We start from the raw sequence: 24,818 nt of genomic DNA, 5'->3' as shown, positions 1-24,818 counted from the left end.
TAAATTTTAAATTCTAATTTTTTCTAAAAGAAATGAGAGTTAAAAAAAATAAATTTATAATAATATAAAAAATTGACTAATATTAATTAATTAAAAATTAATTTTCTATATTTATTCTTCTAATCATTTTATTCAAATGGACCTGATTTGATCACTTAGATATTTTTGCAATAAACGAATTAAATAAGTTGATCTTACTTTCATGATTCATTTCTTTTTTTATTTTCTTTTTTCTATCTTCATCCATACACAATGTAATAAAATCTGGTAGAATTCAATATTTGTTATCCCAGTATTTGGGTCTTCTTTATTAAAAAAAAAACATAAATTTTTATTTCCTTCCAAAGTTGGCCAAAATATGCAAAAATTATTTCACTGTGAAGCAGGAGAAATGAGTTTGGACATCAACTCCTAGCAAGGATATGCAAAATGACCATTGTAAGGTTAGCAAATGCGAATTGATGGACAAACTATTCTGCGGATTGAATTTGCATTTGCTAACTTTGCAATAGCTATTTTACGAACTTTTTTTGTGAGTTGATATTCAAATTCATTTCAGCTGCTCCACTTCTAAGATGGTTTTTGCATATCTTGTGATAAGTTTTGGACAATACATATTTACGAAAGGAGAAATGCTATTTGTATACTAAAATCAGCCACTAAAAGTAGTCATTAATGTATTTGTGTATAAATACATGTGTGGTTTAATTTATTTTCATAGTGTATTTGTATACTGATAGCTAATTTTGATAGTTGATTTTGATATACACGTAGCATAACCCAAAAGAAAATAAGAGTGTTACGGACAGCTTTTATATTTTGTAGTCATCAATTAGTCATTATTAATGTTTTTAATAATGTAAAATTATATTTAATGATATGAAATTACTCATTTTTTTTTGGTTAAGTGCTGTGGCCAAATTTTAATAAAAATACTGTTCCTAGACTTTTTTTCTTCAGGAAAATGAAGATTTAAGCCCAATTTTTTTTGCAAAGAAAAATAACTGTATACATTCTTTTTGCAGGGTTCAATGTTGTTCAGGATATCTACTACGGCAACTTCCAACTTCGAATATTATATGATCTATCTTGCAATTTTTCTTATCACACTGGGAAAAACTGCCGGAGCATGCTTATCTCATGATTTTTTGGTCTCTCAAGTGAAGAAAGTGAGAGCTCAAGTAAAAAAACTAGGACAAGAAGGCACAGACAATGCAAGGCTGGACCATATCTTTTCTTGGACCAGGAAACTGTGGAACCTCTGTATTTTTACCTTTTCATATACCGCAATTATTATTTTTGCCCTTTTTGTCGATGACTCGTGGCAGGGCACCAGGTTTTTGTCACTTTTCATGCTAGGGAGCTATCTGTTGTTCTACTTTGGATATGCGTGGTACAACCATGAAGATTTGCTTCCTGAAAGCAATGTTGGCAAGTTTTGTAGTGTGTGCAAAGCAGCTTATAGGAAAAGGGATTTGGCATATTTAACCTCAGAAGATGGATACTACTGGAAGAATTATAGGCAGGGACATTTCTATAAGGCGAACCATGGCCAAGACCGGGTTGTAAGGTTGTTACCGCGAGTACCTTGGGGGTTTGGATGGTTGGAAAAAGCAGCTATAATTGACAAGAAACAAACTGAGAATTATGATGTTAGTCCCCATATACAAGAGACGAAAGGGGAGCTTTGCACAGTTAAGCAAGTTAGAGAAGCCAAGAGCATTGTTTTGTTGCTCTGTTGGGGCTTTTGCTTATTCCCTTACAGTTTTGTTACGGCTTCTGGGAACACTTTTTTTATTTCTCAAGCCAGTAGCATGGAAAGTTTCATGGCTAATGACATTTCAATTCTCCTTTTACTCAAGTTCTTCATGACTGACATGGCAACACCAGCGTTTTTCTGGCTTGTAGAAAAAGCTAAAATAGCTAAGAAGATCAATAAGATGGCCATCATCTACTTTGGAGCCAAGAGAAAAATAATAGATTCAACGACCATGAAGATTGGTATTGGAATATTTCTTGCTGTAATTTGTTGTGTCTTTGCATGGAAAGTGGAAAATCATAGACTATATTCGATAGAAATGATGAGTACAAAAGCTTTGATTCCACAATTTTTGTTGTTAGGAATGGCAGAAGCGCTTGTCGAAGACGGTTTATCCCAGCTCTTCGAGATCTATGCATCAGAATCTGTGAGAAACTTTGCTGAGCCATTTAGTAATATAGTGATTGGTATTGGAAAACTCCTAAGCATACCATGGTTCTTGATGTTCAGCTGCTGGATTAATGAATCAATCAACACCAGCCATTTGGATAGATATTTTCTTATGCTAGCAATACTCAATTTTGTGCTCCTTCTCTTTGTTTTAGTTTACTATTACATGTTTGGGAACGACCATGATTTTCTGGAGGACGAAGAAGAAATGATGGAGCAAATATCGGAGGATCATGGTCTAGAATCAGACTTAGAAGAAGCAAACGGCCTTGAGCGAAATTCCACAACTAGCCAAGGGCCAGAGATTCCCAATGAGGATAAGGAAATTGAGATGGAAAGATTAGGGCATAATCATGAAATATACTCACCTGAAGAACATGCAAAAGAAGAAGAACATTTGACAGTGATCTTTGAAGGGGATTTCGACCACCAAGACAACGGAGTGCTTGTCGCTGTAGTCGAAAGTAATGAACCATAAATAATTTTTCAACTTTTAATTGGCCTGATATCCCCTTTTACAGTTGTAATTTTTGAGCTAACAACTTTTTTTTTTTTTTAAATTAGGAGTGAAACTCGAATATGAGATCTTTAGATGGGGATAAGGAGAATATACCATTTCAGTTATAACTCGTTAGTAATTACAATAATTCTTTTAGTTTTTCTTTTTTTTAAATCTCCTTTTATATTTAATTAACAATCATATTAAACATCAAAATCAAATATTAAAATTAACTATTAATATAAAATATACATTAAAAATAAATTAAATTATATATGTATACACATATATAATAATTTATTTTAATGTATAAATACCATTATTTAATATTTAGAGAGTCTCTCCATTTAGTTGAATGAATCAATAATTCGAGGTATTACCAAATCAATAATGTGGTACCTTCGGCAAATTTAAACATGCATTTTCATTAATAAAAATCCAAAATTATCTGCCCAATTGAAAACTTTTTAGAGCATTTTTGTTAATTCTTTTGGCATGTTGATGTCAACTTTATTTTAGCCCTAGTGAGTTATTTATTTTTAATATTAGAGTTATAGTGGCATTTTTTAATAATATAAAAATTTAGTATTTTTTTTTTGTATAAATATCACAAATTTGATTATCAAGTTTGTGGTTTTTAATTTTTATTTTTGATACCACAAATCTGAGTTTTTTTTTTTAAAATATAAATTTTAAGATCAGATTTATATTGTAATACTAAATTTTTTTTAAACATACTAATCGGTTCTTTCAATTTATGTAGTAGAAAATTTGATCTTCCGATTTTTCAAATTTGTGGTCCAATTTATTATTTAAAATTAAAAAAATTAAATTCATATCAAATAAAAACATACCAAGTAACCATAATATTGAATTACACACAATTTTTTTCTATTTTTAAGAAAATTAACTGAGTTAGTGAATTCATCTTTTATTTATTCTTTTTTGCCATTTTGAGTCATATTCTCTCTTTTTTTCGGTTTAGAAAATACTAAAATTATAAGAACTCAATCAATCATTGAACCGAGTTCGACTCATTAATAACTCAATAAGTTGAACTCGTGAGCTGGTGAGTCGAGTTTGAACTTGGAATTGAGATCATAAATTAAATGAGTCAAGTTTGAGCTTGGATCAGCTCAACTCATTAGCTCTTGTGTTGACTCGATTATATATATAATTATTAATACACGTATCTTATATGCATTTAATCTATATTTTTATATTATTATACCTAACATAATAAATAAAAAGATATTTTTATATAAAATATCTAAACATTAAAATACTTTATAATATAAATAAAATAAGTAAATTATTTTTAATTGACCAAATCTTGTTTACAAACAAGATATCAAGAATTTACTAACAAAAAACATTTTTTTTATAGTATAATAAGATATGTGTATATCATTACAAGAAATGACTGAAAAACGACTGATTCTGATAGTCGCTAAAATCTTGGTCGCCGATTAGAAAATAGCGATCAATTTCAGTCTCTAATAGTTAGCGGCCGATTTTCAACTAATGGTACCAAACTAGTACCAAATGATACTGATCGCTAAATGGCAACTAATTTTTTGGCCACTAAATTAGTCGCTAAATAGCAAGAAATTTTTCAATCGCTGATGAACTCGGACGTTAAATCGGTCACTGATATCTGATCTAAAAATCTAAAATCGATAGTTAAATCAGTCGTTGTTATTGTTGATTTCCTAATTATAGATTTTTACTAATTTTACGTATACCACTATTAAAACTTAATTTTTATAAATAATTATATTTTAACAAAATATAAAAAAATCAAACATAGATTAATTTTTTAAATAAATACAAAAAATATTCACAATGTCTATTTAAAAATATAAAAATTAAAAAAAAAATTCACAAATACATCAAATTTATAATCACAATCTAAATATACATTAATGACTTTATAGTCAATACTCTAAATATATGCAAAGAACAAAGAAAGAAAAAAAAATTCCGTTTACATGGAGAAAAAAAAACTTAAGAATCTTAAGAATTCAAAGACATGAATATATAACAAAAATAAAGATTCACAATGTTATTGAATCTACAAATATTATAACAAAAAGGTCAATGCATTCTACTTTTCATTTTAATCCTTCAAAATTTAATTGGAGACAAAAATCCACACAAATTCAATTTAACCGAAGACGTTCATGATCACTAGATTATAGGATCATCAGATTATATTGTGTCTGCAATAACAGTGTAGCCACCATCGACTGCAGCCTTCCCTACATGTTTATGAATAGAAAGCTTGGATATCAAATTTATTTATCAAATAAAAAGAAAAGAAAGGATGGTCATGGCTTGTAATCCGATGATATTTTCTCTTTTCTAAAATTAATATAAAATGAACAGATCGATTTTTAGTTCAGAGTTTCAGTCTAGACAAAATAAATGTTCCTACTTAATATCAAAATACTGATTCTGTTAGGGCAGCAGATAGAAGCAGGTATTTGTGTGCTGGTTTAAGTTTAAAGCTTAAACTGAACTAACTCCTACGCTTTCCTACTAAACCATAGCATCTTGTGGCATCAATTATAATAATCACATTATGGATATGTGTAGTTCAAGTATTATTTTGTTATTTAAATTTTATTTTTATGGGAATCAAATATATTCAAAGAGAAGATGGAAATTGAAATGATGGTATTTTAATTTTCTGAAATCAAACTTATTTGAAAATAATTTTTTAAATTTTGAACCAAATATGAGGATATAATATTTTCGTCTTAAAATTCTTAAGAATTATTTATAATTCTTCCGACCACACACACGCTAAATGATAAACACTACATATTCATATATTTATCAACCGTGCTATGTTACCAAGAAGAAATCTGCCAAAATCTGCTAAAGGTTAGTGGACTGTTTTAGAAAGCCCAATTATCCAGAAAAGCACACCCCAAATTAATCCAGTTAATCCTAATACCACATGTTTATCCCTGTAACCCTAATTTACCCCCTTTCCACTTGTTCTTACTGCTGAGACACACCCCCACTCCCCATCTCCTCTGGCAGTGCCGCGTAGCACGCCGGACAGCCGTCTTCTCCGGTCGCATTCGTCAACGGAGTCAACACCGCCGGAAAAACAGTTGTCGCCACTGACAGGTACGGTCCCACATCTGCCAAGAGTCACACCCCGAGTGGCTGCATGTTGCCATGGTGGAGACGCATCCAACCGTGAAAACCTTCAACGCGACGCCCTCCGGTAGGTCCGCCAAAAGATACACTACGGCTGGACTCTTCCGTCTTCGTGGAGACATTATCCTCGCAACTAGTTTGTAGCTGAATTGCGTTTCCGGCGTCGATCCCTGTCTCGAGTTCAAGCCCCACTTGCAGTGTCTCTTCCCTTCGACACCAGCGGAACAACGGCAGGTAAGTGGGTCTTCAAGTTTTTGGCTAATTTCTAGTTATTGGGTTTATTTGTGAACATTATATTGGAGTTGAGATTTAGTCAACAATGGTGTTGTGTCTGTTGCATGTTCCATTTAAAAAAACAGAAATATATCGATTAATAGGCCTATTGTTGATATGGTTCCCATGTGTGTTACTATGGTTTACGATGCTGTGCCTAGCTATATGAAAAAAATGTTGTTGCCATGATAGTTACGTTGATGTGTTTTTTTTTTGGACTGATTTTGACTGTGAAGTAGAATTCGGAACATATGTTTGTGGTTCCATATTATATAATATTGTTGCTGTACACAGCCTTTTTGTTTCCCTTCTACCATGAAATGGTCTTAGTTTTTGTTTTTTAATAATTGACTGATTTTTTTAATTCATTATATATGTTGGCGTATCCGATTAATGGTATTGTGACAGCTCCCATGTAATAGGATACATTTAAATTAAAATTTAATAATAACAATTTAAATCGGTGTTGATGATCCTTGTGGCAGCTCCCATGTAATATGATACATTTGATTGTGCTATATTTAACTATGTATGTACTATCTTTAATGAATTAGTTTGTCATTGTGAGAATCATTATTACCTTAATTTATGGAGACCTTACTTCAGATGTGTCTTCTCATTCCTCCTCACAATTACAAAGTAACTTGAATTTTTGCCTTAAATGTGTCTTACTATATTTTCCACACACACATATATATATATATATATATATATATATATTAAATCGAACACACCATTTCATGTGCATGCAGAGCTAAAGAATCCTGTGATCTTGGCTTTTTTGTATTACAATTTTCTGCTTCTCAAGTTTTTGAAAGCGTAGTAATTAATAACACATAATTGGATCTATTCAATCAGTTAAGATTTAGTTACATGTGCCTTGTTCATGCAGTAGTGTTATATTTATATATTCATGTGTATGTGTTATGTACACAGTGCACATGCCTTTGTACATTGGTAGAGGTATCTATTGTAATAGGTAACAATGCATTTGGAAAGAAATTTAATATTTTTAAATTTTAGTTTTAATATCTAATTATTAAAATATTGTCTCAATTTTTCAATATCAATTCAATATTAGCCTAAAGAAATAAACAATAGCATAAATGAGCAATAATAACTATATCTTTTATTTGAGATAAAAATAGTAAAAGGATAAAAATTTGAAGACACACTACCGTCATTCTCAAGCTATGTATATGTTTATTTTTTACTTCCCACACCTGAGTTTACTTTTCTTTTTGATCTTCTTTAGTTATCTTTATTCTGTTAATTTCGTTTTCTAAATGAAATTGAATGAAAGTTAAATTCGGAAAAAGTCAGGTAACACAAAACAAATTTAAAAGCTAGAGTTTTTGTTATAAATATTTCAATGCGATATATGATCGTTTTATTATCTGGTGCTTATCTATATTTCATCATTTTCGTGTATCGCTTACTTAGTTGAGTTCGGGGAAGAAAACACAAGTTGGAACTTGGACAGAATTTTCAAACTGTTGCAAGATATCGACGTCAAGACATGAGAAAGCCGGTATTAAATCATTTAGAAACTTGTGTTTCTTTCTATTTTAGCATTGGTTTGTTTCTGAAGGTCTTGGTTAATGTTGACAGAAATTACTAGAGACACGGTGTTCACCGTGCTACATTGCAGATCTGTTCCACGATACGGAAACTAACCAAGTCCAAGAAAATCTAGATGAGATAAAAGAAATCGGTTTTGGTTTTTCTTAAGCTAGTACCAAAGTGGAATGTTAAACAAGGGATAATAGTGATGTTGGCCAAGGCTTACGACACTGAAACAAGCACCTTGAAAGTAGCTGATAGAGTCATCCGCATTGGGCCTGAGCTGTTCGAACGTCTGTTCCAAATTCTGCCCGGTGGTGAGAATACCTTTATCTGTTAAATAGCATTTTATTGGTTAAAATGGTTTCGGTCTCCGTGGTTTCACCTTTATTATTCCTATTCAGCTGGTTGTTTTACCGTATTTAATACACATTTATGCTGCAGTTGATGACTTCCCACCGTTCGATGCTGGTAATGCTGACCATGTGTCGATAAGAAGAAGATTTCACCGGTTAAATACTATACAGCCGAGGGGCTTTGTTAACCAGTGCGCTATGGATACTGAAGATGACAGGATGGAGTTTAGGAGGCATTTCATCCTGCTCGTGCTGAAGATGTTTCTGTGTCCGACTGTGCAACACGTCATCTCACCGTGGCACATCGATACAATACTTGATGTATCTGATTCCAGGAGATTCCGTTGGCCGTTGCATATTTTCAAATCATTAGAACAAGCAATTAGAAGTACCAACGTAAAAATAACAAGTCCTGCGAGGGCTGCATGTTTGCCTTGTTGGTAACATTTTAAATTCAGTATGCATGTTAATCTGTCCATCCCTTGCATCCAAATAAATAAGTTTTGTATGCAATGTCCACAGGTGTTGTACTTCCAGAAGCTAAAGCATGGTGATCTCGATAATTGTCAAGAACCTCAGCCGTGGCTTTCTGCATGGAATGCCAAGGAGCTTAGCGCCATGGCAGCAACTATTCAACTCGAGGTATGTACTCTTCGAAACTCTCTTTCTCTTGTAATTAACTGCAAGTACACTTTTGAAGACCTGGAATCTATGGTTGTGTGTTGAATTATTAATGACTTTGGTTTGTCAGTTATGGCTGTGTTTTTTCATGTAACCTTATTTGGATGTGTTTGTGCTGGATGTGGCTTTAGTTTTGTGTGTCTTTTGACTAGTTGATGGCCCTAAACAGGCTTTTAGCGTACCTGGAGGGAACGATGGTGTGGTCCTCGAAGGTGCCGCAGAGGAGCACACAATGGGCGCAGGTCTTAACAAAGAAGACATGAACCACACAATGAGTCCTGATGGGTGCAAAAAAGTGAGTAAAGATGGCTATGTAATGAATCTGTTATTTAGATTTGTAAAATAAAAATAAAGTGAAAGTTCCATTTTTTTCTTAACAGTGGCTGCTAAGACCCTCCTTAATATTGCTTAAAGAAAAGTTGTATACCTTTAATTTGCGTTAATAGTGTGAATTCTAGGCACCATGTCCTTGTTGGAACTGAATAGCTTGGTGTTGTAAATTTAGAGATCTGATCGCAGAGAGGGTGATGGCGATGATGATGACAATGAGCCTATTGCGAAGAGACTACGTTGTAAACATGATTTGAAGAGGACACCGAAATCTTGTTTGGCAAAAGGGGAGACAAGCAGAATGAGAAAGACAGAGAGAATAAAGAACCAAAAAGATAACGCAATTACTTTCGACGAGGATGACGATATAACAAACCCATTGGCAAGAGAATCCGCATCAAAGCCCATAAAAGCAAATCACAACAGCAAAAAGGGACAGAAGGGGAGAACATCGCAACAAGCCTCCCGAACACATCAAAGAAACCAACCGAGACGGATGATGCTGAACCAAAAACTCCGTCAAATGCAATGATTGACTATTCAGGAATTCAGGAATATTCTAGTGAATTTTTTGACATGCAAGTGAATAGTATATAACTTTGTTTCCTTAATAGTGTGTATTGTTTTTCACTTCTTCTCTTTGAAATTCATATAGGTTGACCGCCCCACATGCTTAATTTTGAAACAGGCACCCTGACATCTTATCGCAGCGAGATCCGGAGTCCGAAAGGCTATGGGCAGAAATCGAGTGACGTTACCCATTGAGAGCCATTAGCATCGACCCGATACAAACAATTATTCCAAAAGGGTCTTCAGTCCCCACACTGAGTCCACCACGCCCATCATTCTCACTTGGGATGATGCAGATCTTCAAAACACCCACGCCGTCCCCCCTCGACCCATTCATCTGTTACTAAAGGGACGAAAAATCACTGAGCGGGACGAACAAAGAATCAGAGGATGGGCTGTGGACAGATCCCTTGATAGTCAGCAAAAACTCGCGTCGTACGAGGGTAGACCACACTTAGTGCTGAGAAGGGCTGACTTGTACACCCTGAGGCCACGTGCTTGGCTCAATAACAATGTATGTAATCCAAAAACTTGGTAATCAAATTTGTTTAGGCATTCTGTTTTGCAGATAATTAATCTTTACATTCTTGTTAAGTAGGTCGTGCACTGGATGTGTTGCGCATTCAATGACTCAGGGTCAAGAAGATTCACGCATGACTTCTACTGCGTGTGTCCAGGGATACTGGTAAGGCGACTTTTATATGAATAATTTAAGTAGATTAAACCTATTGAACAACCTCGTATTCATCTTTGGATAGGAAATGTTGGTCGAAAAGAATATATTGTAGTTTCAGGACGGCCCAAATCCGGTGTATGTGGGTTTGGGAGAAAACTTTGATGTTGATACTAGGTATTTTGATAAGGTAACAGCTTCAAAGAGAAAATGGGTAATTCTGTTTGTCAAATGAGAAGTTCATATCTTTATTTCCACCCAAACAACGGACATGTGTTTTCCATTATAAATCCACTTAAAATACCTAATTACAGTTGCATAATGTTGTAGTGGTTTTTTCTGTATGTATCAGCCGTCATTGGTGGGTGTATGCGTTTGATGTATCCGGGAAAAAACTGGTTGTACTAGATAGCATACCCAAAAGACCACAGAATACATTCGGGAGCAGGCTAGATGCATATGCGGTACCACAACATTTCGTCACCCTTAGGCTTTATTTAATTCTTGTTATTGTATTATATTTAAGTGTTTTCAATTTGGTTTAGGCGAGGCTCATTGAGGACATAGCACAGGTGGCCATCCCCACTTATAAGCCCACTCAACAAGGGCTACCTTGCACATATGCCTCTGTTCCAGTACAATCAAATGGGTGAGTCCCCCTCAAAATCTTCAAAGGTTGTATTTATTAAGTTTCATTTAGATATTTTCTGGTTCTCCTAATACAATCTGTTGTTTCTATTCAGATAGTTTTGATTGTGGGGTGTATGCAATAAAGTTTATGGAGTACTGGACTGAAGCTGGGAATGTGAATGACTGGGATTATGTGAGATTCCGAATTCTAGCTATAGTTAACTGAATTTTTAAGCACATGCCGTTGTCTGAACCTACATGCAGTTACTTAACTTTGATTTTCACATGCAGAACATTATCAAGTTATATAGGTTGGAGATAATGCTTGACATCATCCTATGTCACAAAAATTTGGTCATTGGAGATGCTCTGAATGTCATTAGCAGCCGTGATCGACCTCCCGTGCGCCGCAACCAACCAAGGAACAAACATAAGGAGGTTAGGACTCCATTTAGAACACCTGGGACAAAGAGCATGCTTCGGCGAGCTGCAGGGATGCAAAAGAAACAGCCGAGCAAAAGAAGATAAATATCAAAATAAAAAGGTTGTATATTACATTCTAGTTTACTTAGGGCAGGGTAATCCTCACATTGTGAGATATTTTTTGTTGGGTTTAAATATTTTACTTGTTTTACACAGGCATTTTGTTTTGTATTCTTGTTCCTTCACATGTTTGTCTGGGATAAGTTTATGCACAAGCTGACCAACTGATACACTTTGCGATATTTTTGTTTCCAATTGTTAAGCATGTCACAGTTTGAATGTCTTATATTTTAGATGTCTCCATTTATGTTAGCAGTGTATTGTTATTCAGGTGTTGTTCGTAGGTGCGCGAAAATGGATGTATCTTCCGACAGGTGTTGACAAGTGTGTCCTTTTGATGGATGTATCTTCTGAAAGGATGTGTCTTGTTAACAGTAGATGTGTCTTCCGTATTTTTATCGGATGTGTCTATGTCAACATGGATGTGTCTTCTGTCACATTTGTCTTATAATAATGTGTCTTTTTCGTGCTTGCATGTGATCGCATATGTGTCTTACATGTTTCTGCCTTATTTCATCGTGTCACTTTCGGAGTTGTCTCAGCATGGATGTGTCCTACACTGGAAGTCGCTATCATAGATATGTGATGTTAACAAGGTTCTGCCTACTCATGTATGTGTCTTCTGTTTGGATGTGGCTTTTTAACGCCAGATGTGTCTTCCATATCTTATTAGGATGTATCTATGTATATATGGATGTGTCTAATACCATATGTGTGTTATAAGGCTGACTTGTTTCATTTTGGTGTTTTCATGTAATCGCATATGTGTCTTCCCAGTTACTTCCTAATTGCATCATCACTTTTCAGAAGTTGTCTCAGTACGTATGTGTCTTATACATGACGATATTCTTTTAAAGTTACGAAAGCTTGAAGGTTTTAACGAAGTCTTAAATGATTCGTTATGAGGCATAACTCACACATTTTTGGTGTAGCAACTGTAAATTTTAAAAATACGCATCCTAATAACAAAAAAACTCATTAAGTAATGATATATCCTCAGCTTAAAAAATGTCATTTAAATTAATAAACCTGAATAATTTGTAAAAAAATAAGTGGAAAAAAAATAATACTAAAGAAGGCAAGTGTCCATACAAATCCATAATCAAACGTAATCTAAATATGTCGAAATGAGTATAACAAAGACAAGAACCCGCCATGTCTCTGTGATTCGTTCGTTGTCACAGTAGAAACCGCCACTATGTTTGGATTGATAGCTCTGTCATTTTCCTAAAAGGTGCAAACATGCCTAAACAAGTGAATAACACGTTGAACTTTATCCATCAAGGAATGCTAACATGTGGTTAGAGACTATGTACTGGTAGACACATACCTGAGGTGGATTATTCTTCTTTCTTCGCATAGATCTCTTAATGGAGGCGTCCATTTCAGATCCAAGCCTCTTCAGTCTTGGTCAACCCTTTGTTGTGACCTTAGAGGGACCTTGAATGTCAAATGCAAGACAAGCTGGGTCACACTGTGTCACCATGTTGTTCTGTGTATTTGGAACACTTCTGGACTCCAAGTTCGCACGATAATCAACCAACTTGGCCCTTAACTCATTAAGACCCGAATGTAAGATGGCCGCCTCTTCTTCACATGTCACAAATTCTTGTGCCACGTTAAAGAAGTGCGTACACAGTCTCCTAAATAAGTTGTGGCTTTCATCCGATCGCTTCTCGTCATGGCTACTCTTAATGAAAGTGTGTTTTGCTGTACATTCTTGCTCCATCGATGGAGAACATAGCAAGATGGTACTCTGTCTACTCCATAATAAAAGTAAACAGCAAGACAGTGACAACAAAGAATACCTCTCGATGCAAACATGTTGCACTTGCACCGAATTTTGTGTGTCGATGGGTCAAACTCGACAATATTGTTCCAGGACCTAGGTTCCCCATATACTATGTATTGCTCTTTCAAGATCACACGAAATAAATCACCCTCTTGAGTTGCACCACGGACTAAACAATCCCATTTTTTCCTGAATTCCTATTGTACTTCCCTAAACTTAGAGGTTGTGTACTCATGCTGAAATTGTCTTTCAATTGTAGAACTCGATGAACAGGAGACAACTCCTTTAGAGTCTGCAGCATCATCTTCCAGTTCCTTTTACTCCTTGTTTCCAAGCACGTTGTCATATTCATGCACAAACTGAACCAGTCCACTCTTGCAATGCAAGTAACCACCGTAAAAGGTGTGCATACTCTCACTTCGTTGAGTACTTCTCATACCTACCCAAAATTCACCTTGAAAATATATTGGAACCCACATCCGACATTCGTCATAAAAGTCTACATAACCAACAGAAAAAAAGTAATAATCACCATACAGAGGTTCCATAACAAAACCAATATAAAAGAGGAATATAAGAGGACAATACAGAACGAACCTGATAGCCATCTATTTCGCTCTAAGTTAAACTCAACAATGAATGCAGACCAATCCTTCTCGAAATATTCCATAGGCCTGGCATTCCAAACAGTGCCATGCATTCTATCATCTATTTTTGTAAACCGAGCATATCCTTCGAGCTTATGCGGTATCTCCTTCATTATGTGCCATATGCACCATCGGTGGCGAGTATCTGGAAGGACATTCTTGATAGCACCAAATATGAATTTGCACTGGTCCGTGATGATGGCCTGTGGGGGAGATCCCATGCACCTCAACCATTGCTTAAAGACCCACTCGAAGCTACAAATTTTCTCATTTCCCATCAAAGCATGTCCGAGCAGAGTGGACTTACCGTGATGGTTAACACCAACAAAAGATGCAAATGGAAGTCCGTGCCTGTAATAAATCCAACCAAAATTACCAAAAGCAAGCTAAATTTGAAAATCATCAAACATTTAAATAGAGGCAAAACACACCAACATACTTGTTTCTTCTGTACGTTGTATCAAATGATACCACATCAACATAATATTCATAGGAAGCCCTGCATCTTGCATCTACCCAGAGCGCACTTTTAAACTGGTTAGCTTCGTCTACATCAACTGCATAAAAGAAATTCGGGTTGATATCTTTCATTCGCATGAAATAGCTAATCATTTCCTTCACATCTGCGTTTCCGTCAGCACACGCAGCTTGCTCGTAATGAAGTTCCTGACATCCTTTTCTGAGTAACCCAAATTCGACGAGCCACTAACCTCGTTCGCCAGTACGAGATAAGTCTTGTTGGGCCGTATGCCAGTCTCATCGTTATTCTGAATCACACACTTGGCATGCATGGTCAGTTCCCTGTACTCAGTGTAGTGCACAGCATGCTTGGCAGAACATGGGTGGGTGTGCTTCAGTTCTAGTTTAGAGACCATCCAATTATCCTTCTGCCTGTCAAGCATGACGTACATCCTTGCTTTGCATCCGACTGTTGTTATTCTCTTTACCCGAGTTGCTGCTTTCACTCGAGACTCCCGATAACCTTCACGACTATAGTGTAACGTTTGGTTAACGGGTATCTTTGAATCCTTCCTGGTCTTGTCAAAGTTGGTATTCCTAATCCTGGTCACGAAGCCAACTTTCTTTGCATAATTAAAGTAAAACTCTTGTGCCCGCTGCAAGGAAACAAATCTCAATCCTACGTACGGAATTTCATCTAATGGAATTTCAGTGTGATCGGGTAACTGCAACGCCATTCAGAAAAAAATATCATTCAACACAAAAAGTACTCAACTAATTAAAATAAAAATTTCCTATCTTCTTGAATATTTCACACCTCATGAGTACAGAAATTCAGCAAAATAAAGAATATTATACACCTCATGATTCACTGCCGTTGCATTGTCCTCTACTTGAATAACGTTTCCAGATTCTTTTCCCTGTAATTGATAACCGATAACATATAAACAAAAGACATATCCATGCACCGTTCGACACTCACAATAACTCTTCCACCAACCACTTATCCATTGATATCACCAACTAATAAACAATTTAAACTAAACTGGCGTTGAACAAACATTAATCAAATTTGCAAACATCAATTAAACATGGTGACCAAAACAAAATGATAAACCGTATGAAAGTGTAGCACCATTCTAGCATAGTTGAAAGAAAGATTATACACACAATTCCTAATGAAGAAAATGAAAACGTAAAATGTAGCACCATTCTAGCATAGTTGAAAGAAAGATTATCCACACAATTCCTAATTAAGCAAGTAAAATCACAATTCTTCTAACAAAGCTTATCTCTGTTAAGAACTCAATATCAAACTAAAAATAAAGTTACATATAAACATAACCAAATATAAGTCTACCATAAAAATTACCTTGTCCACATGTTGTGTGTCATCTTCACTAAGCGATGGAACATTAACGTCGCAAGAATTATATTGATCACTATCATCATATGATGTGCCGTATGATGCTTCTTCAAAAATTGCTTGTTCCATCGACATTATGTGGTCCACGTGGATTCAACAAAGACACATGTACCTTACCGAAGATGGTTGAGGAGAAGAGGGTCGCGTGACACCTTCAAATACTTCATGTTGCAGTAGATGTGGCCTCCGGGTGAAGGCGATGTCACCGTCGATGGATCAAATGGCGGCGTTCCGGTGAGATGATGAAAAGCAACCCGACGGAGACCGTGACACCTTCAAAGACTCACGTCGCAGTAGATTTATCCTCCGGATGAAGGCGATATCACCGTCGATGGATCAAATGGCGGCGATCCGGTAAGATGAAAAGCAAGACGACGGAGATGCAACCAGGGGGAAGAATGAGGATTAGGTTTGCGTGGCGGTGTGCCCAGCTGCATTTGTAATTAGCATCACGCTACGTTAGTTTACTATCACTCCTGCACATTTCAAATTACATTATAATGGATCCACCAAATTTCTAATTGACATAACAAATTATATTTAAATTAATTTTAATTAGTGTTGGTAATAGTTGGCACATACAACTTTTGGTACCCTATACTTTTCCTTTATTTTATCAACAAGACCATTTTCTTCATTAATACCATGTTACAACTGGTATATCTAAGATTCACAGTAGCCATTCTCATGCAAAAGCAAAATAATAATACTGGTTAAATGATACTCTTATTTTCTTTCTAGTAGTTATAGGGTACACAAATCTACAACGTCAAGTAGCGATCAACTTCTTTTTGGTTCTAAAAAGAATTGATCCATCGTAAAATCTGTTGTAAATAGCAACCGATTTTCCTTATCGCTATTGTAAAAATTTTTTTTTGTAGTGTATTTCGTTGCTAATATAAATGAAACATTTGTACAATTAGGTCATTGAACAACAAAAAAAATGGCGTTTGTAGTATAATTTAGTTCAATTTAAAAAATAAAATGAATATAATTTATTATGATTTAAATTTTATCAATCTAATTTTAATTTTTAATTTAATCTAATTTATTTTAAACGATTGTTACGTATCAATATAAATATATTTTTTAATATAATTCAATTCAAATTATTGTAAGATAGATTGAATTAGTATATATTTAATTTTAAAAAATTTAATAACTTTAAATTTTAAATTATAATAAAAAATAAATCCAATATAAAATTTATAACATAACGGATACATAAGTATATATATATAGTAACCATGAGTCCATGACATAATATTATTAGCACCTGAACGCCGAATGAAAAAAGAAAAAAAAAAGAAAAAGAAAAAGAAAACACGATATTAGTGGACAATTTCAAATTTAAAATTTTAATTATATTAGTGGGAATTGGGAAAGATACTAGTGGCACATATTGCCTTGTTAAAAGGGGTAGCTGTGATTAGGAAGATGTATAGCAATCGAACCTAACTCCAAACCTGACTCGTCTGATGCAATACCTGACTATCCTGCAAAGAGAAAGAAAACGTGTTACTCCCGTAGCTGTGCCAACGAGTTTCATGGCATGAGAGGAGAAAAATGGCATCATCAACCGTACCATAGCATTACACTTATCAATTTACTACTGCATATGTCCCTCTCCGAGTTAATGCTACACACTTTTACCTTGCTTGGTAGGCTGGTAGCTCAGTAGTAGTAGCTCAACTCGCTAGGTATCTTAATAAACAAATAAAATTGTCATGTGTATATTAAAATCTGTGATCTTGTGTATATATATATATATATATATATATATATATATCATTTAATTTATTTTTAATATATATTTTATATTAATAAATAATTTTAGCATTAATTTTAGTATATATGTAGTATGTTTTGAACTCAACCCTAATTCTACCCGCGGGTTGAGAAATACCCAACCCTAATTCTATCGCGTTTAATCTGCGGGTATCTGACCCTACCTGCGGGTTGACAAAAAAAAAAACATTATAATAACACAAATATCTCATAAATAACAAAAGTATCTTTGGTTTAATGACTAAAAACTTTTTGTCCATATTTAAGATTTTTGGTTCAACTCCTATATGTAACAGTAGAGTATCCGCGGATAGTTGTGGTCAAAAGGACTGCCTGGAAGTTATTACTAATAAGGGGAAAATGCTCAGGTACTCTAGTGATAAATTGTAACTGTTGGAACCACCTAACAATTCAACTTTTTCTATTGGTATTTGAGAAGGGAAAGTAACCAGTAAGAATGCGAGAGCTACCGAGAATCTTCATATAATATAGGAGCAATTAATTCCGACACGGTTCACCACTTCACCTCTCTATATAATTTCTTAATATTCCATGAATTGAAACTCGGCATCTTAGTTTCGGTGATGATGAAGTTTCACAAGTTACTGAAGCCAAAACCAGCTCCATTTTTCATGTTTGGTATTCTTTTTAACATCTCTATTTTCTTTTAAATAAGTCTTTAATTGATCTTCGAAATATTACTCATATAAGTGGATTTTATTCCTAAAATTTTATTTAAAATATCTAATTACTTCATTGTTCTCTGTCTCTCTCCCCATCAATTGGGTAATTTTACGTTTCAGGTTTGCTGATAAGCTACAACCTCATGGAAAATTGGCTAAATTCTACGATGATGGACTATCTCACAGAGTCACTGAATAGTGAAAGGGGTAGTGCTATGGTTAGAAATATGCAAGATGGCTTGTCATGTCTGTTTGTCGTGATTGCTTATCTAATGTCAGAAGCCTACACCGGCAGTTTCACTGCAATAAGTTTTTGTGCAAGTGCCTCCACCATGGTAGTTAATTACTATTAGATTCGTATTACTATTTCAATTAAGACAACATAGAGCGAACTAAACTGATAGTTAAACTAATATTAGTCATTATTTTTAAGGTTTATAATTTAGAATTCTAAAGTTAAAGAATTTATTATTTGAAGTAAAAAATTTTAAGTTAATCGATGTTGACTGAAAAATATTGACTCTTTAATATTATTTTTTAAATAAATATGACATGATGAACAAAATTTATATTTTTAACCAATATTTAATTAATAAAAAAATTTTATATTAAATTTTAAATCATAAATTTTAAATAATATAAAAATAAAGTATTAATTTAAAATGTTGATAAATATTAATAAAAAATATTAATTCGTAAATATTTTTGGTTAAAGATTTAGCTAACAAGTGAAAACACAAGTTAACACATTAAACACTGAAAATTTATATTAAAAAAACCAAAAATTTCAAATTCCTCAAATATTTATTTTATGAAAAATATATAAACTTAATTAGTTATTATTATGAAGCTCCTGTTCGTTTGTCGTAGCAGTAATTTTGTAGAGCATTGAAACATCGTAAAATCCTTCTGTGTAAAAAAGATTGTTTATTTTTTAAGAAATAATTAAAGTTAGAAGTTTAAGCTAAAAATACATAAAATAAAAAAAAATTAGAATTTTTTATTACAAAGATAAATTGATTATTTATATTTATTATTTTTTATATATTACTAATTTTATAATTAAAATGTGTCATATCATTTTTTCGTTACAACTAAAATCAAATCTCTTTCTTTTTAAAATTAAAGAGTTCTTTCTTCCCCTTCTCTCTATCTCTCTTATTCCTTCACCTAATATATATTTCTTATATATTATTATCAATGACTAATTATAAATTTGACTATCAAATTATGTAATATGACATTCTCTAATTGTATTTAAATAAAATCAAAATTAAAATTAAAATTAAAATATAACTATATTACATATTATATATTACTAACTAATTTAATAACTAAAATGTATCAAATGACACTCTCTTATTAAAATTGAAAGAAAATATTTTTCTCCAAAATTAATAAATTTCTTTTTTACATTCTCTTATCTACCTCTCTCCTTTTTTTTCTATTTTTCTCTATTCTTTCCACTCTAAATATAATTTGTAATTTATATTTTATATTTTTTACAAACCAAAATATATCACTAAATATTTTTTCATTACAATTAAAATAAAATTTTCTTTTTAAAATTAACAAACTCCCTCTCTCATTTTTCTGATTTATCTTTCTCTCTTTTTTCTCTCATTCTCTATTTTTCTCTACTTTTCTGTTCTACAAAAAGTAAAATTAATAAAATAACATAATTTAAATTAAAAATATTATTATATGCATATTTTTTATTTAGTTTTAAATTTTTACTGCTTACCTTTCTAATCTATATTTTTAAATCTTTTCTTTCAAATATTTATTACATATAATTTAGAGAAAATACTTATGTTGTGATTAAAAGTTAGAATCAATATTCAATTGTTTTAAAAAAATTAATTTTGTGTTAATTTATAACTATCAATATAATTTTTTTATGCTAATATCTAATTATATTTTTATATACATAGAGAAAAAATATTATTTTTAAATAACAAGCATAAAAATTAATTATTTTATTTGTACAACAGAATTAATACCTAATCAAATGTAAAAGTATATACATTAAATTCTTTTAAATTTTAGATAATGAATGTTAAAATTAATTATTAATAAAAAATTAAACTCTTTCTCATACATGAAAATAATAACTAAAAATCATATTATTTGATTTGTTTTTATCTATGGAGAGTTTGGTCTTCTTAGCCGACGGGGACTTTTACCTATGACAATTTTGTAAAAGTAATTTAATTTTATAAATCTTTTGTACCATAATTTATAATGTCATGACAAAACCAACATAATTTTAAAAGATTTATATTCCTATAATATTATTACGGGTAAAAATATTAGTATTATTTGCTAATTTAGTTCCCCATGTATATCAAACTAAATACGGTATATTATAAAATAAATAATAGTTTAATATCCTTTAATTTTTAGTGAGTTTTCCTTATAAATTAGGTCTTTAAATTATTACTCAAATAAATTAAAGAAGCTAAGGATATTGAAATTACATTTAAAGTTAGACTATGTAAACAGTAATAAAATTTTCATATAATAATTGTACAAAACTGGTGATCATATCATATGATAAGTTGTATTAAGATAGTCTCTTTTTTTCCTCTTCCGATTCTGAAAATGTGATTTATAACTTATTCCTTTTATATAATTGAAATAACTGAATAAGAACTGTTTTTTGAAGGTTACTTTATAGTTTCTAAAACAAAAGATTTATAGGAGATATCTCTTAGATTTTAATTATCTTCAAATGAACCGATTAAATCACTTAGATATTTACACAATGAACGAAGGAAAATATTTTAATTAGTTATGCGTGTGCATTAGAATACTAAATATATATTTAAAAGATGTGAACACAATCTATGTATTTATATATCAGATTTGTTGGCTAATGTTTTTTTTTTTTACAATAACATTGTTATTTATCAAATATGGTAGAATTCAAGTTTTTTTTTTTTTTTTTTCCTTAAAGATAAGTATCTATTATCTACATTGTTTTTGCAGGGTTCAATGTTGTTCTGGATATCTTCAATGTCAGATCGCAAGTACTTCGAATATTATATGGTCATTGTAGCAATTGCTCTTCTTACAATGGGAAACATCGCCGGTAAATGTTTGTCCCAAGATTTTTTCGACTCTCATTTGGAGGAGATAGCGAGAGCTAAAAAAGAAGAGTTAGGACAACAAAGCATAAACAACAATGCAAGGCTATACTATATCTCTGTTGCGTGGACGATCTTTCTATATTTTTGTTCGTTTGGTGCAGTCGTTATTTGCTCTGTAGTTGCTGGTGATAATCCGTGGCACGGCATTAGATTTGTGTCACCATTCATGGTAGGGACCTATATGTTGTTCTACTTTGGATATGCATGGTACAACCATGAAGATTTGCTTCCTGAAAGCAATGTTGGCAAGTTTTGTAGAGTGTGCAAAGCAGCTTATAGGAAAAGGATTTTGGCATATTTAACCACAGAAGATGGATATTACTGGAAGAATTATAAGCAGGGACATCTCTATGAGGCTAACCATGGGCAAGACCGGGTTGTAAGGTTGTTACCGCGAGTACCTTGGGGGTTTGGATGGTTGGAAAAAGCAGCTATAATTGGCAAGAAACAAACTGAAAATGATGATGTTAGTCCCCATATGCAAGAGACGAAAGGGGAGCTTTGCACAGTTAAGCAAGTTAGAGAAGCCAAGAGCATTGTTTTGTTGCTCTGTTGGGGCTTTTGCTTATTCCCTTACAGTTTTGTTGCGGCTTCTGGGAACACTTTTTTTGTTTCACAAGCGAGCAGTTTGAAAATTTTCATGCTTATTGACATTTCCTATCTCTTCTTGCTCAAGACCACCATGACTAGCATGGTAATACCAATGCTTTTCCTGATAGTGGAAGAACCTAATGTGGCTAAGAAGATCAGCAAGATCATCATCAAATTTGGAGCCAATAGAAAAATAATAGATTCAACGACCGTGAACATTGGTATTGGAATGTTTCTTGCTGCGATTTGTTGTGTCTTCGCATGGAGTGTGGAAAATCATATACTGTATTCGACAGGAATTATGAGTACAAAGGCCTTGATTCCACAATTTCTGTTGTTGGGAGTGGCGGAAGCGCTTGTTGAAGGCAAAGACGGTCTATCCAGGTTATTCGAGAACTACGCATCAGAATCTGTGAGGAACTTTGCTGAGCCATTCAGTAATCTGGTGATTGGTTTAGGAAAACTCTTGAGCATACCATGGTTCTTGATTTTCGACAGGTGGCTTTATAAATCAAACAACACCGCCAGCCGCCATTTGGACAAATATTTTCTCATGTTAGCAATACTCAATATTGTGTCTCTTATCGGTTTTTCATTTTATTATTACATGTTTGTGCACGATAATGAATTTCCAGAGGACGAAGAAAGAAGAAGAAGAAGAAGAAGAAGAATAAGAAGAAGAAGAAGAAGAAGAAGAAGAAGAATGATGGAGCAAATAGTGGTTGATGATGGTTTAGAATCAGACTTTGATGATGGAGCAAATGGCGTCGAGAGAAATTCGGCAACTAACCAAGGGCCAGAGGTTCCCGAAGAGGATAAGGAAATTGAGATGGAGCAAATATCAGAGCATGATCATGAAATAGAGCCAATTTCAGAACATGCAACGAGAGAAGAACATTTGACAACAATCTTTGAAGGAGATTCCAATCTCCAGAACAACGGGGTACTTCTTGTTGTAGTAGAAAGTAACGAAGCATAATTGCTTGTTGTTCTCATTTTAGACTTGTAATTTTTTTGTTACAACAATTGTTCTAGTTACTCGATCCTCTCTCTGTTTTGAGCACCTCTTATATTGAAGGTGACTCTCTATTTGTAGTTAGTTGAACGAATCAATATGAGGTATTACTCAATGAAACCTTCTTTACCAAATCAGTGTGGTACTGGTACCTTCACCAAATTTGAACATGTATTCATTAATATACATCCAAAATTATCTTCCCAATTGACAGCCTTTTAGAGTGATCACGGTTAGAAATTCTTCTGTAATTCTTAGAGCATTTTTATGTTGTTTTTTTTTTTGGCATGAGGTAGTTACAGACAGGTCCTTATACCCATCAATAGCAGAGTACTAAGAACGTAAATATAAACATAAATGTAATCTTCATAAATACAAATGGCTTATGCTTCTGTTTATGGAAAGGAAAATTGTAAATTCTTAGAAGTTTTCGCCAGATTTGTCGTTTTTAATGAATCAGTTTTTCTATATCTCTGTTTCCTCCGAGTTATTCATCTTTGCCACTCTATTAGAGTAAGTATATTGTTGTGAGCTTTGTAGACACAATATTTTGGGTATATTACCAATTTGTAACGGATCTATTGTTATTCGGTTACAACAACAACTTAGTCACTCCTTTCTTTTTGTTTTGAGCTCCTCTTATATTCAAGAGTCTCTCCCTTTCTAATTAGTTAATCAATAGTATATGGTATTATTATTCAGTGAAACACTTTTCTCCAATCTCTGGGAGCAATTTACCTTATAGGATGTCACTTGGGCAGGGGCAAGGGATTCCTCTTTGATTCCCGATCCCGTCTTCGAGCCTAAACTCTTCCTTTCACACCCTATTTTTGTCATAGGAAACTCTGTGTGTCCCATCTCCATTTCCTTCCTCCTTACAAAAAGAAAAATACAATATAATGGTACAATCAGTGGCGCATCAGAAATTTTATAAGAGGGACCAATTAAATGTAAAATAAATTAAAATATAATATAACAAAAATTATTAAAATGATTCATAGTATATATATCAAAAGAATAATTATATTATATAAAAGTCAATATTCAACTATATACTTTAAGATTTTTGTATTTTTAAATTTGTTCGATGATGTTTTAAGGAACTAAAATCATCAATTATCATCTTTGAAGTGAATTTTGAAGCAATCTCCTTTTTAATATATATAATTATATAATCTGCTAAAAATTCATCTTCTATCATATTTTGAAGCCTTATTTTAATAATCTTCATAATAAAAAAAACCTATTCAATTGTTGCTGCTGTTACAGAAAATATTAAAATAAGACAAATTAATCTATCAATTAAAAGATATATATTTAATTTTTCTATCTCTTGTTAATTTTTACACAATTCAACAAAAATAAACAAATTTTAATATGAAGCTTTAACCACATCAAATTCATAATAATGTTGTAAGTGGGAGCCACTAGAAGAGAAAAGTGTGCGCTAGCAACTGCTGTGATAGTTTGAATTTGATAGAATAGGAAATTAGATATCAATTAAAATTTTGTTGGGAGATGGACTATTTCAATTAATAATATAGGTTACTGAACTAGTATAATAGCATTGTTTTTATTAATTATTAGAATGAACTATTTATGGGTAAGAGCCAATAAACAATAGCCCAATACATTGTAGATTTTAGTTAGACTTTAATTTACAAAATTTTATAATATATCTTTTTTTTTAATCAACATCATATATAAAAAATACTTAATATTATTTACTACTACTAATTTTTTAAAAGAAATTTGGAAAAAACC

The 24,818-nt window shown here is 32.9% G+C and overlaps 4 protein-coding genes and 1 long non-coding RNA gene across 5 annotated transcripts; 4 read left to right on the top strand and 1 right to left on the bottom strand.

Annotated features, from left to right (window-relative positions):
* Positions 1-1,352: 1,352 nt before the first annotated feature.
* Positions 1,353-2,687, top strand: LOC130963283 (protein NRT1/ PTR FAMILY 5.4-like). The gene has a single exon (XM_057889415.1). The coding sequence runs from the start codon at positions 1,353-1,355 to the stop codon at positions 2,685-2,687; it is 1,335 nt and encodes a 444-aa protein (XP_057745398.1).
* A 3,130-nt stretch (positions 2,688-5,817) lies between these two features.
* LOC130960234 (uncharacterized) lies at positions 5,818-8,403 on the top strand. The gene is made up of 4 exons (XR_009079037.1): positions 5,818-6,116; positions 7,599-7,686; positions 7,767-8,035; positions 8,163-8,403. It is a non-coding gene; the product is annotated as an uncharacterized LOC130960234 (long non-coding RNA).
* A 1,716-nt stretch (positions 8,404-10,119) lies between these two features.
* LOC130960412 (uncharacterized) lies at positions 10,120-11,381 on the top strand. Its single transcript, XM_057885802.1, has 6 exons — positions 10,120-10,169; positions 10,254-10,340; positions 10,681-10,792; positions 10,874-10,977; positions 11,072-11,151; positions 11,250-11,381. Coding segments are annotated over exons 1-5 (309 nt in total). The 5' UTR covers positions 10,120-10,167; the 3' UTR covers positions 11,076-11,151; positions 11,250-11,381.
* A 2,229-nt stretch (positions 11,382-13,610) lies between these two features.
* Positions 13,611-14,531, bottom strand: LOC130963282 (protein FAR-RED IMPAIRED RESPONSE 1-like). The gene is made up of 3 exons (XM_057889413.1): positions 14,380-14,531; positions 13,891-14,291; positions 13,611-13,792 (listed from the first exon to the last, which is right to left on the bottom strand). Exons 1-3 carry the CDS (start codon positions 14,529-14,531, stop codon positions 13,611-13,613), a joined length of 735 nt encoding a protein of 244 aa, XP_057745396.1.
* Positions 14,532-18,197: 3,666 nt separating this feature from the next.
* On the top strand, positions 18,198-23,097 carry LOC130963281 (protein NRT1/ PTR FAMILY 5.4-like). The gene is made up of 4 exons (XM_057889412.1): positions 18,198-18,252; positions 18,417-18,631; positions 21,288-22,260; positions 22,336-23,097. The coding sequence occupies exons 1-4, from the start codon at positions 18,198-18,200 to the stop codon at positions 23,016-23,018; spliced, it is 1,926 nt and encodes a 641-aa protein (XP_057745395.1). The 3' UTR covers positions 23,019-23,097.
* The last annotated feature ends 1,721 nt before the right edge of the window (positions 23,098-24,818 follow it).

The sequence above is a fragment of the Arachis stenosperma genome, chromosome 2 (assembly GCF_014773155.1).
Source record: "Arachis stenosperma cultivar V10309 chromosome 2, arast.V10309.gnm1.PFL2, whole genome shotgun sequence".
Taxonomy (NCBI): domain Eukaryota; kingdom Viridiplantae; phylum Streptophyta; class Magnoliopsida; order Fabales; family Fabaceae; genus Arachis; species Arachis stenosperma.
Note: the sequence above shows the minus strand (reverse complement) of the source record. Positions and strands in the feature narration are given on the sequence as shown.

Bases quoted from the DNA above. Each gene is read 5' to 3' on its own strand.
- LOC130963283 (XM_057889415.1), top strand. From the start codon at position 1,353: ATGCTAGGGAGCTATCTGTTGTTCTACTTTGGATATGCGTGGTACAAC.
- LOC130963282 (XM_057889413.1), bottom strand. From the start codon at position 14,531: ATGAAAGATATCAACCCGAATTTCTTTTATGCAGTTGATGTAGACGAA. The intron at 14,292-14,379 runs GTATGTTGGTGT...GATTTATTACAG, and splicing joins ACAACGTACAGAAGAAACAA to GCACGGACTTCCATTTGCAT. The intron at 13,793-13,890 runs GTTCGTTCTGTA...TTGGTTATGTAG, and splicing joins GCGAAATAGATGGCTATCAG to ACTTTTATGACGAATGTCGG.
- LOC130963281 (XM_057889412.1), top strand. From the start codon at position 18,198: ATGATGAAGTTTCACAAGTTACTGAAGCCAAAACCAGCTCCATTTTTC. The intron at 18,253-18,416 runs GTATTCTTTTTA...TTTACGTTTCAG, and splicing joins AGCTCCATTTTTCATGTTTG to GTTTGCTGATAAGCTACAAC. The intron at 22,261-22,335 runs GTATTGGAATGT...TGTATTCGACAG, and splicing joins TTCAACGACCGTGAACATTG to GAATTATGAGTACAAAGGCC.
- LOC130960412 (XM_057885802.1), top strand. The intron at 10,341-10,680 runs GTAAGGCGACTT...TGTATGTATCAG, and splicing joins GCGTGTGTCCAGGGATACTG to CCGTCATTGGTGGGTGTATG. The intron at 10,793-10,873 runs GTACCACAACAT...AATTTGGTTTAG, and splicing joins GCAGGCTAGATGCATATGCG to GCGAGGCTCATTGAGGACAT.